The sequence below is a fragment of the Psammomys obesus genome, unplaced genomic scaffold, assembly GCF_907164565.1.
Source record: "Psammomys obesus unplaced genomic scaffold, mPsaObe1.curated_primary_1811, whole genome shotgun sequence".
In the NCBI taxonomy this organism is placed as follows: domain Eukaryota; kingdom Metazoa; phylum Chordata; class Mammalia; order Rodentia; family Muridae; genus Psammomys; species Psammomys obesus.
The window spans coordinates 13754615-13771994 of record NW_026590062.1 but is presented as its reverse complement, the minus strand read 5'-3'; the positions used below and the strand labels follow the sequence as shown (position 1 = coordinate 13771994).

General features: G+C 50.3%; 1 protein-coding gene across 3 annotated transcripts in view; it reads right to left on the bottom strand.

The window, feature by feature from the left end:
* The window catches only part of Aacs (acetoacetyl-CoA synthetase), a 39535-nt gene extending 29482 nt beyond the window's left edge, over positions 1-10053 (bottom strand). For all 3 annotated transcript variants that reach the window (XM_055606196.1, XM_055606198.1, XM_055606197.1), the window contains exons 1-3: positions 9823-10053; positions 2909-3012; positions 1401-1521 (exon numbers count right to left, since the gene is read on the bottom strand). In XM_055606196.1, coding sequence (XP_055462171.1) covers positions 1401-1521; positions 2909-3012; positions 9823-9955 — 358 coding nt within the window. In that variant the 5' untranslated portion in view covers positions 9956-10053. The remainder of the gene's footprint in view (positions 1-1400; positions 1522-2908; positions 3013-9822) is intronic.
* Between the last annotated feature and the right edge of the window lie 7327 nt (positions 10054-17380).

Sequence of the window (17380 nt, the reverse complement as noted above, 5' to 3'; positions counted from 1 at the left end):
TCTGGCTCAGAGTTGCAAAGCACCTTTCCACAAGTAAATGAGTCTCCTTATCCCGAGGCACAAAACTAGTGTCCCCCCATGTGTATATGATGGGCGTAAGCCCAGCAGTCTCTCTTTGACCCCCCGCAGGGCTGGCCATGCAGCCACTCCTGTGTCTACAACCCAGACCATTTCTATCCCTGGCCATAGTACTCAAGAGACAAAGTACACTGTGAGGCCAGCTGTGCTGACAAAGCCAGATGAAGGGCTGCTGGCCAACCACTGGAGCATGAGTACCTGTGGCTTTAGAGAAGGAAGCGTGGGTGCTGCAGTGGATGCCTGGGTGAGCAGACACAGCCACATGACAGCAGACACCTGTCAGGGCTGGGGGAGGGAAAGGGACTAATGAGACACACACGCACACGCACACACATTCTAAAAGCAGCAGAAACTGAAACACAATGATCTTCAAGTCCTCATATTGCTTGTAGGCCAGTGTTGAGAACTGTGGGCCAGGAAGGAGAGCAAGCTCAGGGCAGTGTGTTTGCTTCTCAGTACCTGAATAGCTGTCTGGTCTGTAGGCTCTCAGAGAACCCCAGCTTAAGGACACCCACCACTCTGAAGACATGAGAAAGGAAAGCTGGCTCAGCAAAGCTCTCTTCCAGGGAAGGCACAAGGGAGAATGAGACAGAAGCAGCCTCCTCTGCCACTCAGGGCAGAGCTTACAGAAATGCCAGCTCAGCTGACCTGTTTCCCATAAAAGAGGGGACAGGGGGACAGGGATGGGGGGAATCACCCTTGATTCAGTAACCACTGGATGCCTACACCACAATCACTGGGAAGCAGTTCAGTTCCCCCTAACCATCAGGTTGCCGTTGTGGTTTGGGATTTAAGACTTGTGACTGCTCGCATTTTACAGTGGGAGAAATGGAGTGGTCATGAAGCATCAGGTACGAGTAAAGCAAAGGTGTTTCTATGGATCCAGAGAGGAAGGTGAGGTGGCGTCAGGCCAGAACCCCGGGCCTGGACCACAACCACCGTCCTAAGTCTCTGATGCATACAGACATCCAGGCAATGGGTTCAGAAAGGAAACTGAAGGGTGTGACAGGACAGACCTTGAAAAGCTGACGCTGGCTGGGCATGGTGGTGCACAACTTTAATCCCAGCACTCAGAAGCAGGAGGATCTCTGTGAGTTCAAGGGCAGCCTGGTTTACAGATTGAGTCCCAGGACAGCCAGGGCTATACAGAGACACCTTGGCAGGGGGCAAAGGGGATGACAGAAACACGCAACAGCCTTCTCTAACAACAGAGGTGTCTTTGTGCCAAGATGGTGCCAACATCCAGCTGGAACCCTCCCTGCAGCCCCTCCACACCCACAGGGCCACACACATTCACCACCCAGGATACCCATGGGACTCACGGGCCACGTAGAGGGCAACTCTGTCATTCTCCTTGTGCCTTAGGAGATTCTCTGCGTAGTTGAGGCGGCTGCCTCTGAACCACTCAGGGACATCTGCGATTCCTTTGGAAGTGTCCACGACCTGCAGAGGGACAGCAGAAGGGAGCCGGGAGCCGGGGCTTTACAATACCACCCATACACCAACCTGACCTGTGGAGACAACAGCCCTGCACCCAGGGAAGCTGCTCCCGGAAATTCTTACAACAGAGTTTACTGAGCACATATTTAACACAGTTGCTCAAGAGGAAGTAAAGGAAATGCCCAGGCCAGAATGGGAGGAAGTTCAGGCCTGTTATCCCAGCCAGATAGAAGCAAGGGGATTAGGAGCTGAAGGCCACCCTGGGCTATGAAACCCCATGCTAAAAAGAAGTGGGAAATGTTGCCTGGAATGGGGAGGGGTTTTTTTTTGTCTCAGACAGAGAGGGATCACAGACGGACACAGAACTCAGTAGCAGAGAACCTGCTCAGCATCCCAGGGACCCTGGGTTCATCAAGTAAATGAAAAAAAGCTAATAACCAGTTAGAGAGCCCTATCTCACAGCCTGGGGCCATGCCCCACCACCCACACATATCTGCGGGAAAATGACTCTGCCTTTCCCCTGGTGCCAGGACCTTGATCTCCTTCTGATTGCCAGCATATCAGCCTTCTAGAAGGCTTTGCTGCAAACAGGCGGTGAAATGCACTTCAGACATGGAACCCTTTTTCCAGGACATCATTCTATTGACCACTGAAAGGAGACGGAAGTCCTTTGGAAAGTCTTCTCAAAGACCACAATGACATGGATATATTTATACCTCAGACTGCACACTTCAAAGCCACGCTCACACCACTTCTCAAGCTACATGTAATATGGGGTGGGTTGTTTGGGATTATTTGAGACAGGGTCTTCCTCCGTAACCCAGGCTGTCTCCAAGCTTGTAATCAGAATGCTTCAGTCTCCTATGTGCTATTTTTAATTTTTTTTTTAATTTTATGGCACATGTGGGTCTTTTGCCTGCATGAATGTCCGTGAGCCACACATGCGCAGTGCCTGTGGAAGCCAGAAGAGGACTGGATCCCCTGCAACTGGAGTTTTATGCTGTTGTGAGATTCTGTGAGGGTGCTGGGAACTGAACCCATGTCTTCAGGAAGAGCAGCCGACGCTCTTAGCCTCCGAGCCATCAACCCAGGCACCACCCCCATACATGTTTAATGTGTGCATGGATGCATGCGTAATGTGTTGCATGTACCACAGCACACTTGAGAAGGTGGCAGGACAATATGCATGAGTCAGTTCTCTCTCCACCATGTGGGTCCCAGGGATCAAGTTCAGATCATCAGGCTAGGCAGCAAGCCTCTTTACCCACTGAGCCATGGTGCTGGCCCAAACATGAGATTTTAAAAGCAGGCATCATTCATGATTCCCCAACCAATATTTCACTCAGAAACAACCGTGAAGGGAGACAAGAGTGTGCCGGGACCCACTTACCTCATCATACATTCGTGAGTAGACTATTCCACTGAACTTCCAGAACTCAGCCCAGAAGTCCGAATACGACCGGACGGACCAGTGGTACAAGTCATCATAATTCCCTAAAAGAACAAGCAAAACAGCAACTCTTCATCCCAGCCTCAAAGGGACAGCCCCTTGATGGGAAGCTGGGGGATGGGGGCCTTGGTGGGAAGCCAAGGGCACATGAACCTCACATACCAGGGACTCAGTGACTCTGATGCCCCGAAATGCCTGGGAGGAGCCAAACCTCATGACACAAGCCCTTCATCCACAGTCCCCAAAAAACGCAGTGATTGATACATGTGTATGTACTTATACTCACACACACAGACAAACACACATACATATGTATGTATATATACATATATATGATCCTCCTGCTCCAGCTCTCTGGGATTACAGGAGTGTGCCACCACACCCAGCTTAGTATCTTTGTGTGTTTGAGTGGTTGTGTTTACATGAAGCGGCCACAGGTCAACTTCAGGTGCCATTCCTCAATCACCATCCATTTCTTTATTTCACCATCATTTTTAAATTTTAAACAAATTTTAAATAAATTTGTTTACGTGTGTGGGTGTTTTGCCTGCCTGTATGTTCGTGCATCACATGTGTACCTGTTATCCATGGAGGTCAGAAGAGGGAGTCTGGTGCCCTGGAACTGGATTGACAGACAATTTCGAGCCATCATGTGGGTGCTAGGAACTAAATCCAGGCCTTCTGCAAGAGCAGCACGTACTCTTAACATGGCGTGATCAACTTGATTTTTGAGACAGTGTCTCTTACTGGTACCTGGAGCTAGCTAAGGAGATTGGGCTGGCTGGCCAGCGAGCCCCAATTATCCACCTGTGTCCACCTCTCCAAAGCAAAGATTATAGGAATACCCAGCTTTGTTTCATGTGGGTCTTAGGACCTAATTCAAGTCCTTATGCTTGCAAAGTGTACACCTGAGCCGTCTCCCTGCTAAATACACTTTTTATTTGGGGGGTGAGTTAGTACACATGGGTAGAGGTCAGAGGACAATGTTGGGAAGCCTGTTCTCTCCTTCCACTATGTGAGTTCCAGGGATTAAACTTAGGCCCTCTCCCCTAGCTACAGGGCCCTTCCTTACTGAGCTCTGTCTCTCCAGACCCTCTTCCACAAGTTCATTTTCTCTGTGTGTGTCTCTCTATCTGTCTCTCTTTCTGAAATAGACTCTCACTATGTAGCCCTGGCTAGCCTCATACTCATTATATAGATCAGGCTGGCCTCAACCCCATAGAGATCTGACTGCCTCTGACTCCCAAGTGCTAAGAAGATTAAACATATATGCCACCGTGCCAGGCTATCTCCAGTTTTTCTCAGAAGGACCATGTTCCATCAAAAATGACACATGGGCCTGGTTTGGTGGCAAGAATTCTAGCTGCCCCAGAAGCTGAAGCTGGGAGATCCTAAATTCAAGGCCAGCCTGGGCTACAGAACTCGTTCAAGGTCTGCCCGGGCAACTTGACTGAGACCTTGTCTCAAAATAAGAAGAGAGGACATGGCTGTAGCTTAGTGATAGAGGACCTGCCCAGCATTCACACGGCCCTGGGTTCAATTCTCAGGATGACAACGGAGAAAAAACATCAAATGGCGAAGTCCCCTCAGTCACAGGGCTCACCAAGACAGGTGAGCACTGCTGTGGAAAAGAAGCCGCAACACAAATGGAGCCTATTTAGCCACTCCTGGAGTTTTCTAGTTTCACTGATGATATCTCACCCCCGTGCAGATCAGTCCCCGTAGGCTCAGGAGAAGCCACGAGCTCTCTCAACAAGGGTGAGGCATCACTGAAACCTAGAATTCACTCCCTCAGACTCCCGCCTCAGGAGGTGCAGGGGGCACCTGGTCTCAATCTCCACCATGTCCCCTCAGTGCCCTAGCCCCTGCCCTGGGCAGGATATATACAGAGTAGCTAGATAAAGCATTCAGGGAAACATCAGGGTCCATAAGTTTGTAAAGGTTGAGCCATCCATGACCTGACTTTGCTGGAGACCTCAGAAGGGCCACTCTGCCTCTCCAGGACATAGTTTGCCCCATGGGTCACCTCAATGGCTACAGATCCTACCACATCAATGGAAGAATTCACTCCGGCTCCAGGTCAGGGTGGGTGACTTGGATCAGCATCCACTCTACCACTTCTGAGCAAATGGCCTCGGGCGAGCTGCACTACCTCTTAGCAGTGGCACTCCTGTCTGAAGAGCCAGGGTGGTAACGTGGCTGTTGTGAAAACCAACAGGATGCACTGCTTAAGAGCAGGGCTGGGTGGTGGTGGCACAGTGGCACACTCCTTTAGTCCCAGGACTGAAGAGACAGAAGCAGAAAGATCTCTGTAAATTCAAGGCCAGCCTGGTCTATAGGACTAGTTCTAGGAGAGCCAGGGCTACATAGAGAGAACCTGTCTCAAAACACAAAATTAAGGATCTCTGTGAATTCGAGGCTAGCCTGGTCTACAGAGTGAGTTCCAGGATAATCGGGGCTACACAGAGAAACCCTGTCTCAAAAAAGCCAAAAAGGAAAAAACAAACAAAAAAAAAAAAAAGAGTACAAACCACCATGTTCAACTATTGCATTCAACCCCTGCCACCCTGAGTGACCTCAGCCATTACTGACCTCTTAGGAGCTTCAGTTTCTCCCTCTGTAAGAGGAGGCTGATGGTGCTTATCCTCGGGCACTATCAGGACCTAGGAAGTGCCCAGAACAGTCCCCTGCAGAGTGAAGGTACCCAGGCATCTGCCATTGGTGTCACCCTTCCATTTGCATGAAGAACCCACATGGCACTTCCGTGGCATATACTGAGCCCATCCGTGCAGGCCAGCCAGCACAAGAGTTAATATGCACTGGTGCACTGCACTTCAGGCAAGGCGGGTGGAGGGCAGCACAAGGCTTGGACAGCTGCGGCGGCTGTAGGCACCTGTGGGAACCAACACTAGCCAAACAGGCCCTACTGCTCCTCTCCCTCCCTCAGGCTTTGTCACCTGGGTCCTCACAGACGGCAGGCTCCCAAGCTGCTGAAACTAGCTTCTCTGAACACAAAAGTGAGCCTGGTGGCTCAGGTCTGTAATTCTAGCTACTCAGGAAGCTGAGGCAGGAGGATAAAAAGAGCCAAGCCTGCCTGATCTACAGAGCAAGTTCCAAGCCATCCTGAACAATTTTTTGGACCCTGCCTGGCCATGCATGTCTTTAATTCCAGTACTCAGGAGGCAGAGGTAGGTGGATCTCTGTGAGTTTGAGGCCAGCCTGGTCTACAGTGTTAATTCCAAGACAGCCAGGGCTACACAGAGAAACCCTGTCTCAAAAACCCAAATAATAATAATAATAATAATAATAATAATAATAATAATAATAATAATAATAGGGTTGGAGAGATGGCTCACAGGTTAAGAGAGCAATGACTGCTCTTCCAGAGGTGCTGAGTTGAATTCCCAGCACCCACATGGTGGCTCCCAACCATCTATAACAGGATCTGGTGCCCTCCACTGGCAAGCAAATGTACACACAGGCAGAACATTGTATATATAATAAATAAATAAATCTTTTAAATAATAATAATAGAGCTGGGTGTGGTGACGCAGACCTGTAATCCCAGCACCCTAGGAGGCAGAGGCAGGCAAATGTCTGTGAATTCAAGGCCAGACTGGTCTACAAAGTGAGTCCAGGACAGCCAAGGCTACACTTAGAAACCCTGTCTTGAAAAAACACCAAAAAATAAAAATTTTTTAAAAAGAGGGTTGAGGGCTAGAGAGATGGCTCAGAGGTTAAGAGCACTGGCTCTTCTTCCAGAGGTCCTGAGTTCAACTCCCAGCAACCACATGGTGGCTCATAACCATCTATGAGATCTGGAGCCCTCTTCTGGTGTGGAGGTTTACATGCAGACAGAACATTGTTTGCATAATGTAATCTTTTTTTTTTTTTTAAGGGGTTGAAGTGTGGCTCACTGGTAGAGCCTTGTCTAGCATGTGAGAGACCCTGGGTTCAATCCCTAGGACTTAAAGAGAACAGAAGAGCACTCAGCAACAGCATCATTGAGGGGTGTGGCCAGCCCCACAAACCTGGGGTGCTAACGGTCACAAGGACATCTAAGCACCTCCAGGACCTTGTGTGGAGACTTTTCCACTGTTATCTCCTACCTCAGCCACATCATGGGGTGAGCCAGGAATCCACTCAGAGGCTGCAATCAGAGACCTAGATGACCACAGGCACATTTGGTTCAGTGTTTAACCCTCAACCAAGAGTCTAAACCAATCTTCGTTTTAATCTCAACACACAAGAGTTAGACTATGCAGGAGGATCTTGAGTTCAAGTGTGGTGGCACATGCCTGATTTTAATCCCAGCACTTGGGAGGCGGAGGCAAGTGGATCTCTGGGAGCGTGAGGCCAGCCTGATCTATGTGGTGAGTTCCAGGGCTGGAGAGATGGCTCTACTGTTAAGAGCACTGCCTGCTCTTCCAGAGGTCCTAAGTTCAAGTCCCAGCTACATGGTGGCTCACAACCATCTGTAATGGAATCTGATTCCCTCTTCTGGTGTGCATTAAAACAGGACATTCATGTACATAAGATAAACAAATAAATCTTTATATAGTGTGTTCCAGGCTAGACAGGATTACATAGTGAGATCCTGTCTCAAAACAAAACAAAAAACGAGCTGGGAGTGAGCCATCGTGGGGGGCTCTAACTCTACCCGAGAATACTCTATACTCTGCATACTCTATACTCTGCTCGGTATACATAAACCAGCAAGGCAGGAGCAAAGCCCCACAAAAAAGAGCATGGATGGTGGAAAGAAGAAGACTCAACACAGAGGAATACAGAGTTGAGACGGCATTTGTGTTGGACCTCACAGCCAGGCAGGTGAAAGGGAAGGAGAAAGGAGGAAAGGGAAAGAGGAGGGGCCATGCAACCACCATCCACAGCTGCTGGTGAGAAGACGGCACAGATGGCAGATGGCAGGCAGGCTCTGGATTTTCATATCCAGTCCCTCAGTTTTATTTTGCTTCCATTGCTTCTGAGACAGGGAGACTACAGACTCCCTCTATAGTCCAGACCATCCCTGAACTCACAGAAATCCTCCAGCCCAGACACCTGAGTGTGAGCCCCTAAGGCTGGTAAGTCTCCCAACTTTTAAACACAAGAAACAGAGCTTTTAAGATCAACCCAGGCCCAGCCAACAGCCAGACAATTGAAGGAGGGAGGAGATTAAGGCAAAGGGGTTACTCGGCAAAACTCCAGCCAGTGACAACGTACAGTGGTCAATGCTCAGCAATGGGCCTGCCATCTCTCCACTAAGGTACACTGGTCCTCTCATTATGTGCATTTTATAGATGAGGAAACCAAAGCCTGGGGGGACTGGAGGACTTGTTCCTGTTCACACAGCTATAAAGTGGCAGCCAGGTCCCCGCAGGGTGTCAGGTTACAGCTCTCTACAGTTGCTCTTGCCACAGAGAAAGCTTTGGCCCATTTCAAAGGGCTGCCCTCAGTGGAGTGATGCTCTGAAGCATCAAGCCTGTCAAGCCCACACGAGCACCAGATCGATACTCCCCATCTCTGCTGGCAAAGGAGACAGATGAAGTCCAGGCACAGAATGGTGGGCAGCAAACGGATATGATCCGAACAGAGATCCAGTTGGGTTAAGGTTCTTCTATCCAACACCAACAAACAGCCCACAAGCCCTGTAAGTGGCCAGGCAAACACCTGTCTCCAGGTGAGAGGGAAGGGGTGGAGGCCGATTAGTGAAGAAAAGAGACCCTGCTGAAGCCTCACTTCCACCTCCAGGATCTCCAGCAGCTGCCTGATCAACAAAAGACCTTCCCTTCGAGAGTACCCCAGCCAGAGAGCAGGGTGCACGGTGCTGTTCCGACACTGGGAAGAAGACCCAGAGGATCGGTGCTCAGGGTTGGAAAAGAGAAGATTCAGGATCTACCCTGAGGTAGATCCTGGGAGCAAGACAGACATTGATGCCAACAGAAACAAGGGGGTCGGGTCCCTGTGATTAGGGGGACAAAGAGGCAAAAATGAAGAACGCCACTGTGAGCTGAAAACCCCAGGCAGACACCTGAGAGAGAGACAGAGGGGACAGCAGGACTCACTAAGCTCTATGGATCCCTGGGAAGGGCATATGGAAAAACTCACCCAGAAGGGCCTCTGCCCCACCCACAACCAGACAGACCAGGGTGGTGGTATCTGGAACTACCACCAGAGGGAGGAGGAGCGAACTCCTTCCTTTTCGGGGAATTTTCAAGTTGGTCCCTAGCAAAGGCGATGAAGGAAGCCTGCCACATAAATCCCATGAACTCAAAAAGAACGGCAAATGAGACAAGAATCCCCTCAGGCTGGAAGTTAAGACCCCAGGAGCCACTTCCCGAGCAGGCAAGTCTAACAAAATATCCAAGAAACAAGAGGGTGATTTGCCACTTCCAGGGGGAAAGCCTCACCTGCACGGAGGTGCTGCACCAGGAAAGGAGCCTCTAGATGCAGTGATGCTCCCCCAAAACAGTGAAAGATACACCATCGGAAGACCAGCACCTCCTAGAGGATAGCCCAGAGGCAGGGGTCTCCTCCAACCCCGCGACAGGGACACTGGCCATTTATCCATCAGAAGCAACAACTAGGAGGGACCTCTCTAGAGGGGGATCCAATACAAGAGGCCTCCCCCAAGTCCAGGACCATTCATATGTAACCATCCCAGCAACTAAGGGGAAAGGAGGAACCTTCCCAGAGGGATACCCCCAACCCTAAGACAGCGGCGCTGGCTATCCATCCATCAGAGGTTTATTCCAACAGCTAAAAGGGACCTTCCTAGAGCGGTCCTCCTTGGAGGGAACTGCTTCCGGAAAGGCCCGTGACGGGGATGTACTAGCCGCGTGCTCCGCACTCACCCAGCGCCAGGCCGCAGGCGGCACCCACGGCCGCCCGGAAGCGGTCCATCTGCGTGTCCTTCTTGCTGTCAGGCTCCCACATCACCTGGCACTCCATGATCTCATCGCGCCCGAGCCGCGCCAGCTTGGACATGGTTGCGGAGCTGCGTGGCCGGGGCTGCCGGGCTGGAGCTGTAGGGACGGCCGAGAGCGCAAGGCGCGGAGCGACTCAGCGTGGCGAGGACGAACGACGGCGCGAGACTGAGCCAGCGCCGGCGCGGCTTGAGGGACATCCGGCTTGGTCACACCCCCAAGCAGGCTTCGCCACGCCTCCATAAAGCCACGCCTCTTTAAGCCACGCCCTCTGCTGTAACCCTCCGCCGTGCAGAGCGGCTCCGGCAAATGGTGCGCCCGCTGCCAAAAATAGTGCTCGCCTGCGCAGGCGCCGTGCATGGTCCTCGCCCACACCTGTTGCAGAATCTGCCGGATGTTGCCCTCCATGCGTTCGTTCGTTCATTCATTCATTTATTCAGGATTAAGTTGCTCCTCCTACAGTCACTTAGTTGCGGAGGTGTCTTAGACAGAAAACTCTTGCTGACAGATGTGCAGAAGAGAGAAGGCTTCTAAAACGCGTGTCCTGTGCACTCACTCACAGGGATGGTGTAACAGGGATATGTGGGGTATAGAGTGTAACAAAAGGTACTGAGTGAGACCGTGGGTCCATCCTCAGAACCGAAAATAAAAGCATTAAGCACAGGATATTCTGGGGCAAGCCTCAACACCAGCACTCTGAAGACTGAGGCAGGAGAATGAAGGTAAGTTCCACTCCAGCCTCGACCCCAGAGAAAGACCCTGTAACCCCAACACTTGAAAGGTAGAAACAGGAAGGACCGGGTTTCAAGGTTAGCCTTGCTACAGACTTCAAGACCAGCCTGGGTGACCTTAATAAAGAGAGCCCTGTGTCAAAACTAAAAGAAAAAGAGAGGGCTGAGGATGTGGCTCTGTGACTTCTCCTGGTGGCTTGAAGGCGACAGAAAGGAGCTTTGGGAAATCTTACAGAAGGTTTCCAAGCAGAAGGAGCAGCCAGTGTAGAAGCGCCCAGGCAGGGACACTGTGTCCTATGGGGTGTGCGCAGACGACGTTCTAAAAATATTAGGTCTTTGGTACCAAAGCCCTGGGGTCCTGGGGAGCATCAGAGATGTCGACTTTGCATCTGGGTGACATGAGACCATCAGAAGGTTCCGGCAGAGGGAAGGCCTGCTTTTTTTTTTTTTAAGCAGGGTTTTTCTGTGTAGCCCTGGCTGTTCTGAAATTCACTCTGTAGACCGGGGTGGCCGCACATCTGCCTGCTTCTGCCTCCTGAGTGCTGGGATTAGAGGTGTCTGCCACCACCACCCTTCTGGCGGTGCTTTCTTATGCAGCCCAAGACTATCTGCCCAAGGGTAGCACCTTTTCCATCAACCGGTAATCAAGAAAATCTCCCATGGGCTGGAGAGATGGCTCAGTGGTTAAGAGCACTAGCTGTTCTTCTAGAAGTCCTGAGTTCAATTCCCAGCAACTACATGGTGGCTCACAACCGTCATTATTCATCTATAATGAGATCTGGTGCCCTCTTCTGGCACGCAGGCAGAATACTGTATAAGTAATAAATAAATCTTTTAAGAAAAAGAAAAGAAAATCTCCCACGTGTATGCCACAGGCCAATGTAGAGGCAGTTCCTCAGTTGAGGTTAATTAATGCCAACCTGTATACAAGGTATACAAGTTCTGAGACCCTCCCCTCCCATATTTATTATCCAAACTTGATCTCTCAGCAATCCTATCAGCCTCACAGCTTTCAGCGTCACTGGAGCCTGCCAAGCAGTCTTTGCCCACCATCAGATCTTTTTTAAAAAAATGTATGTGTATAGCTGGGCATGGTGGTGCACGCCTTTAATCCCAGCACTCAGGGAGGCAGAGGCAGGTGGATTGCTGAGTTCCGAGGCCAGCCTGGTCTATAAAGCCAGTCTAGGACAGCCAAGGCTACACAGAGAAACCCTGTCTAGAAAGCAAACACACAAACCAAAAGTATGTATGTGTGTGTGTGTGTGTGTGTGTGTGTGTGTGTGTGTATGTGTGTGTGTGTGTGTTTATGAGTGCAACATGTGTGGGCCTGAAGGGGGAGTCAGATTCCCTAGAGCTGGAATTACAGGTGGTTGCGGGCTGCCAGATGTCAATGCTGGGAACCAAACCCAGGTGCTCTGGAAGAACACCAAGTGCTCTTAACCCGTGAGCCATGGCTCTCTTCAGTTCCCATCTGTCCATCATCAGAAACACACAGAGATTCCATTTTCAGTCTGGGCATGTGCTGCCCACAAGTGGCTTTCAAGAGTCAACATCTCCCTCACGAACACATACACATACCCCAGTAACATGCCCGAATGTGTGTGTGTGTGTGTGTGTGTGTGTGTGTGTGTGTGTGTGTTTGCGTGTGTGGTGGTGGGGTGATTCTCTGTGTGTCTACTATGTCTCCAGTGGGGGGGTCTTGGGAGTATGTTTTCGCTCCGAAGTTGGTTCACCTGGAAGAGCTCCTCATTCCTTCATCAGCAGAAGGCAGGGTCGATGAGAGCAGAACCCCAGTCCAGCTAGGGCAACACAGCTGCAGCGCCTGCTTCACTGAGAGCCACAGTCTCAGTAACGCTCATTCAGGAAGAGCCCGGTGGCTGTAGGGCGCCATGCAGGGGCCCGAGGAAGCCTGGGTTGGCCAGGAGCTTTACCACTCTTCATGGGATAAAATGATGGTAGCCACCTGAGAGCCTCTTCGTCCTTTGTAACTTTTTCCTCTTGCCTACCCGGCCAGATGCAGCCCCTGTGAGAGGATCCTAGGAGAAGAAAGCTATAACCAGAACAGCCAGGCCTGTTCTACCTCCTGTCCTTCTCTAACACGCCCCAGACATGCACACAACCCAGGAACACCTGCCCAGGAGCCGAAGTGCTTCTGACGGAGCCTTTCAGGCATTTCCTGCTGCAGCCATAGCCTTCCTGTCACGGAGAGGGAGGAGAATCATGAAAGGCTGCAAATGGCCTGCAGACGTGGCTCGGCTGGTGGAGTGGTTGACTGGCATGCATGAAGTCCCGGGTGTGGGGTGTGACGGCCAGCATCACAGGCACTCCGTCCGGGTGATGAGGCAGAGCTGTAACCCAAGCTCTAGGGAGGTGGAGGCATAAGGATCAGGATTTCAAGGCCAGCCTGGGCTGTATTCAACTCTGTCTCAAAAATATTGGGAAAGAAAAGTTTTAAATTTAAAATGAGACAAAAGGGCTGGGGGAGGGTCTGCCTCAGGCGTAGAGCGCCTGCCTAGCATGGGCAAGCCCTCGGGTTCAATCCCCAGTACAACACTCAAAATAACAGAGCTAGAAGATGACTTCTTTTTATTTTCTTACTTACTTAATTATTTATTTACTGACTTAATGTCTATCGGTACTTTGTCTGCATAAACATCTGCGCACCAACAGATGGCATCAGACAGTTGTGAGCTGCCAGATGGGTACCGGGAATTGAACTCAGGACCCGTAGACAGGCAGTGCATCCCGATAACCACTGAGTCACCTCTCCATCCCTAGAAGGTGACTTCTTAGTTATCTCTCTCCTGACCCACCCACCCATCTCTTCATTGCCAGTCCAAGGCCAGCCTGGGCTACCAAGTAAGACTCTTATCAAAAACAAAAACTCTCACACACAATAGTAATAATAGATTTAAAGCAAAGAGCAACCCCCCAAAATACATCGTATGGATTCCATCCCCACCCATGTGTCTCTTTCTCTCACTCTTGTCCAGTTCCCCGGGCTCATTTCAAGCTTCTGGGCTCCAGTGATCCTCCTGCCTCAGCTTTCTGAGTGCCAGGATTACAGGCATGTTCTATATACCGGGGGCAAAAGGGGGGGGGCAAATTGTGTTTTGAGTGTGTTGAGTGTTAGTGTACATTCCTACAATTTCTATATACCATTCTGCAGTTCTTATCTCGCTAAGACTTTTGATGATTACAGGTCAGTTCATGGTGTCATTATATATTTGAATTATATATTCCCCACCATTTTATCTATGTGTGTGTGTGTGTGTGTGTGTGTGTGTGTACATACATATATATACTTATATATATAAACACTTATATAAATATATATTTATATATTATACTTATGTAAATGTAAGTATAGAATAATTATATTTATTCCCCACCATTACAAATTGGTGGGTAAGTCACCTACGCTTTATTATTCATCCCTCTGTTAGTGGACTTTTTGGTTGGGTTTTTTTTTTTTGGGTCAGGTTTCCTCTGTGTAGCCCTGGCTGTCCTAGAACTCACTCTGTAGACCAGGCTGCCCTGGAACTCCGAGATGCCTGCCTCTGCCTCCCCAGTGCTGGGAGTAGAGGCTTTCGGGACCACTGACCGGACGGCTTGTTAGTGGGCTTTTTGATTGCTGATTTGGTGCACATGTGTGGAGGTGTGCGCCTACCAACGCACAAATGTGAAGACGGGGGACGCCTGTGGTAAACGACTCTCTCCTACCACGTGGGCCCCCGAAATTGAACTTAGGTCCTCAAGAATCCTGGGAAGCACCTTTAACCCACTGAGCCATCTCGATGGCAACCCCCACCCTTTTTAATTATTTCTTTATTTTAATCTTATGGGCATTCGCGTTTTGCCTGCGTGTATTGTCTGTGTGAGGGTGTCAGATCTTGGAGTTACAGACAGTTGTGGGCTGCCATGTGGCTGCTAGGATTTGAACCCAGGTCCTCCAGGAAGAGCGGTCGGTGCCCTCAACCGCTGAGCCACCTGTCCAGCCCGCCCCCCACCCTTTTAAAGAACTTTATTTTCTAATTGGGAGGGGGGGGTTGAGACAGGATTTTTCTATGAAATTATGGCTGTCCTGGAGTTCACTCTGTAGACCAGGCTGGCCTCGAACTCAGAGATCTGCCTGCTTCTGCCTCCAGAGTGCTGGATTAAAGACATGTGCCACCACTGCTCTGCTTTTTTTTTTTAACTTAACTTTTAGATTTATGTCCATGAGCGCTTTGCCTGCATATCATGTATATACCAATCGGTATGCCAATAGGTGGTTGTAAGCCATCGTGTGGGTGCTGGGAACTGAACCCAGGTCTTCTGAAGGAGCAGAAAGTGTTCTTAACTGCCAAGCCATCTCTCCAGCCTCCAAGTATGTGTGTGTTTTTATTTATTAATTTTATTTTAGAAGTTCTGTATGCCTATGCCTGTGTAGAATTGGCCGCGTGTGTGCAGGTGCCGTCAGAGATACAGGTGGTTGTGGCTACCTGATTTGGGTGCTGAGCATGAACCTGGGTCCTTTGTGAAGAGCAGTAAATGCTCTGAACTGCTGATCCATTTTTTTCAGTCCCTCAAGTGTGTGGTTTCTAAGAAGAAAGTTCTGGGGTTTGCTTGTACCAGGCCCGTATGTAATGGAAACTCAGTGCACACCCTTCTCTGTCTGGTGGTCCAGAGCTCAGCATCTGAAGATCCTCTGGCCTGCCTACCTGCCTAGTGTCACTCATCCCTGCAGGATTTCTCACTGTGTCTGTGGTCCTGTTCCTAATCCTGTTCCTAATCCCTGCATCCCTGCTTGGGGCAGAAAAGGAAGTAGAGGCTTGGCACTGGGGCCTCGGGTGCCTCTGGCTTGAAGACATTGGCATCTGCCCTGTTTCCACAGCCCCTGGGGCGTAGTGGGAGGGTGAAGCCAACTACCTTGAAGAGCAGGAAAGGAAACCATCCCACAATGCACCTTGCCTTCCTTCTGGCCCTGGTCTGGAGGGCCTATGTCCTGCTTCAGCTCTGACTTGGCCCTGCATCAGAACCTCCTGTGCCATGCCTCAGAGAAAGGAGGTTTTGAGTCAGAGATTTGTTCTTGTCTAGTCTAGGCTCTGTGTTTGCCCCAAAGCATAACAGCTGGGTCTGCCATCCAAAACAGCTAAGTGTCCCGCTCTTTAAGACCTGTGATACATCCACACACAGGGTACTGGCCTACAGGCTTATGGTCAGATAACACACACACATGCACACATGTGCGCGTGCGCACACACACACACACACACACACAGATAAAGAAAGACCGATCAGGAACTATATCTTCCCACCTGAGCCAGGCTACCATAGTGGCCCATGTGGCCCTCTGCAGTGTCCTTGATGGTGGCAAGCATGCTTTACAGCCTTTGTGCTCAGCACAGCTATAGTTCTTCAGGATATCAGTGGGCTGAACATCTCTGATTCACCTCACACATGCGTCAGGTCACACCATTCTGTTAGAAATGGTCTTTCATCCAAAGCAGGAGGATCTCTGTGAGCTAGAGTTTGTGTGGTTTACAAAGTGAGTCCAGACAGCCAGGACTACAAGAGAAACCCTGTCTCCCAAAACCAAAACACACACACAAAAATCTTTTATAATCTATGCATATGTCTATATACGAGGTCAGAGGGTGAGGGATCGCCTGGAGCTGAAGTTACAGGCTATTGTGAGGTGCCTCAGGTGGGTGCTGGAACCCAACTCAGTTCCTCTGCAAGGGCAATCTGTACCCTGAACTATTGAGCCAGCTCTCCCGTCCTGATTTTATTTTTGAGACAGGGTTTTCATGCAAACTCATTCTATAACCCAGGATGACAGTGAACTCACAATCCTCCTGTCTCCACCTCCTGAGTACCATAACGACAGGTGAGTAGAGTCACCCCGGGCTTAAGGTGTTGCTTTCTTCTCTTCTGTCTACCCCTTTTCAGCACCATCCTGTGACACAGCAGCATTGCATTGCACGACTTCAGGCCCCTGTCTGGAGCCCTTCCTTCTGGCAGCACCCACAGCTGGGTGGCAGACCTTAAAAACTGTGCCTTGTTCCCAGCGCTAATACCAAAGCACAGGTCTTCCTGCCTCTGCTGTCCCTCGAGACAACTGGGCCAGCCACCTAGCCCTGTCCCTTGAAGCTTGCTCCACACTGCTCGCTTTCTCAGAGTGAGCAAGGTGACCTGATGGGGTGAGCTCACACCCTCTGGCTTCACTTGGCTTTTTTTCTCATCTTACGCAAGTTCAAAGTTCTCTCCTGCCGCAGCTTCCAGAGAAAAGGTCCTTACAAACACAAAGTCCCCAGTGTGTTCAGCTGGTCTCTGCCAAGAAAGAAGGGGAGCAAGAGCCAAGGTGCTGAATACATACAGTCCCCAACACAGTGCATCCGGGATTAAAGGCATTCACCACAGCTCCCACTACCATGCCCAGCATTTTATGTGGCTTCTGGGATCGGAATGCAGGTCCTCATGCCAGAGCATTAAGGGCTTATCCACTGAGCCATACTCCAAGCCTTAAAAAAAATGTGTGCGTGTGGCTGGTTGGTGGTGCTGCACGCCTGTTATACCACCATTTGGGGAGGCAGAGACAGGCAGATCTGTGAGTTCGAAGCCAGCCTGGTCTTCAAGTCCAGCACAGCCAAGGCTAGGCAGAGAAACACTGTCTTGGGGAAAAAAAAGGAAAGAAAATATGTGTGTGTGTGTGTGTGTGTGTGTGTGTGTGTGTGTGTGTGTGTGTGGTGTGTGTGGTGTGTGGTGTGTGT